Below are 2,579 nucleotides of genomic sequence, written 5' to 3' on the forward strand. Positions count from 1 at the left end.
AAACCGGAAGATAAAAAATTATTAAATATGGTTGAAAATATTTCGAATAGTAGACATACTATGGAAAGACGTATTTCAATGATAAGTTCAGATATTTTCTCTAATTTACAAAATGAAATTGCTAATTGTTCTGCATTAAGTTTAGCGTTAGATGAATCTACTGACATTCAGGATAAACCACAGTTAGCTATTTTTATACGTTATGTGACGATGAATATGGAAGTGAAAGAAGAATTATTAGATCTTATAGCTCTTAAAGAAACTACTAGAGGTTGTGATATTAAGGATGCTCTTGACGTAGTACTCCGTAAAGCAGAAGTACCGATTGCAAAAATTGTTAGCGTCTCAACTGATGGTGCACCCAGTATGACAGGTTGTAAAAATGGATTGATAGGTATTTTAAAAAGTGATACTGATTTTCCAGACTTTATTCCAATTCACTGCATTATTCATAGAGAACACCTAACGGCTAAATATTTTAAATATGAACATGTGATGAGTGTTGTTCTTAAAATTGTAAACTACATACGTTCAGGTTCAAAGATACATCGCCAATTTAAAAACTTTGTTGAAAGTTTAGAGGATGATATTCCAAATGATGTTCCGTGGTATTGTTTAGTTCGATGGTTATCGGTAAATAACGTTTTAATAAAATTTTTCGATTTATTAGAACCTATTAAAACATTTTTAAAAGAAAAAGATAAAAACTTTCCACAACTTTCAGACCCACAATGGTTAAGAGATATGTCATTTTGTACTGACGTTGTGCATCACTTAGCCACATTAAATATGTCTCTTCAAGGTAAAAATAAATTCATAAATAATCTAGTACAAGACATTTTTAGTTTCCAAAATAAGCTTAAACTTTTTCAAAGAGACTTAAGAATAAATAATTTAAACCATTTTCCGTACTTAAAAAAAATTGAGGATTATTTGGTTGGAATAGCAATAAAATTGAATTGTGAAGATTATGTACAAAAATTAGAGTGTTTATCAACTCACTTTGAAGATCGATTTAAAGACTTGAAATTACTTAAACCTTCGATTGCATTTTTAGAAAATCCCTTTGTCATTAATGTTATTGAAAATGGATGTCCAATATTAAAATCGATTTCAATGGATACGGCAGCTTTAGAAATTGAACTCTTAGAATTATTAGAAGATGAAGGACTGAAGCAGTTCAAATACAGTTGTCATTCTTTGTTGGAATTTTGGAAACATGTGCCTGTTATTAAATATCCAAAAATTACTCTTTGCGCTCAAAAGTTAATATCGATTTTTGGAACAACATATTCTTGTGAGTCTCTATACTCAACCATGAAAATGATTAAATCTAAACATCGATCAACATTAACGGATGATCATTTAACTGAATTGTTAAGGACTGCGTTAACAACATATAGTCCTGATTTTAAAAAGCTTACATGCAAAATAAACACACAACAAATAAGAAAATAGTCTATGAAGAAAAATTATATCAAGAACACTTTATTTTTACAAATTTTTTTCTATACACTGTAATTTAATAAAATATTATACTTTTTCAAATACATAAATTCATGTTTTCAAATTTTTTGTAAAAAGGTTACGATAAGATGCGAGCCGCAAAAGTCTATGACGCGAGCCGCATGCGGCTCGCGAGCCGCGGTTTGGCCACCCCTGGTATATAGTAAAAGGTGAGTTCTAATATTTTATTGAAAAATATATTTTATAATGTCATAAATTATTATAGGCATGAATGGATTTTGTTTCCTAAATAATTTATATCCAGCTCGAAGTAAAAAACTTCCAACATTTCTAATGAGATTTGATAAATACATTAGAATAAATGAAAATAAAAAAAAACGAGATTAAAATTTGTAAAGAGCATTGTCATCAAAAAAGTACAAACCTAATTTTTGACTCGCGGCTTTGAATGATTTATAATTTCATTTGTATCACTTATTTATTTATTTTATTATATTATGACGATATTGTATTTTGATTAGATTAAAAGTACATCTGCTCTTTTTGTTTATTTTTTTATATTAATTTTATATCATGAATAAATCGTTATTTATTAATTATTTAATTATTATAGTAGTTCAAAAACCTCTGATTAAAATACATGCATTGTGTAAGTAACATATAAAAGACAATGTTATTACTCTCTCTAAGATATCTTAACAAGCTGAAAAGTCACAGTATGGATGCCTCAGATTCAATTAAAATCAACTCACTTTAACAGGTTAATGGAGAATTTAAATATCACTTTGACATCTGCCATACAAATGAAAGTTACACTGAGCATTTGTAAAGATTGTGGCAAAAATTAAATATAATTACGAACTTAAAAAAATTAACCCGACTCATAATCATACTCAAATTCTACAATAAATCTAGTTTATTTAAATCAGATGAATTATTTTGGAACATCTTACGGTATTATAATAAAAAGCAACGATAATTTATTATTACGTAAGTATTATAGGTTTATCATTGTAGTATGACGAAATAATAACAATATATATGTACGCTACATGCACTGGAGGATAGTCATCGAGTAGGTGTACTATAGATAATATTATAGGTGTGTCGAC

At 28.0% G+C, this 2,579-nt stretch overlaps 1 protein-coding gene across 1 annotated transcript; it reads left to right on the forward strand.

Annotated features, from left to right (window-relative positions):
* The first annotated feature begins 1,116 nt into the window (after positions 1-1,116).
* Positions 1,117-1,458, forward strand: LOC112603987 (SCAN domain-containing protein 3-like). Its single transcript, XM_025352831.1, has one exon. It carries the CDS (start codon positions 1,117-1,119, stop codon positions 1,456-1,458), a length of 342 nt encoding a protein of 113 aa, XP_025208616.1.
* The last annotated feature ends 1,121 nt before the right edge of the window (positions 1,459-2,579 follow it).

The sequence above is a fragment of the Melanaphis sacchari genome, unplaced genomic scaffold (assembly GCF_002803265.2).
Source record: "Melanaphis sacchari strain LSU unplaced genomic scaffold, SCAv2.0 Contig116_pilon_pilon, whole genome shotgun sequence".
NCBI classification, from domain to species: domain Eukaryota; kingdom Metazoa; phylum Arthropoda; class Insecta; order Hemiptera; family Aphididae; genus Melanaphis; species Melanaphis sacchari.

Bases quoted from the DNA above. Each gene is read 5' to 3' on its own strand.
- LOC112603987 (XM_025352831.1), top strand. From the start codon at position 1,117: ATGGATACGGCAGCTTTAGAAATTGAACTCTTAGAATTATTAGAAGAT.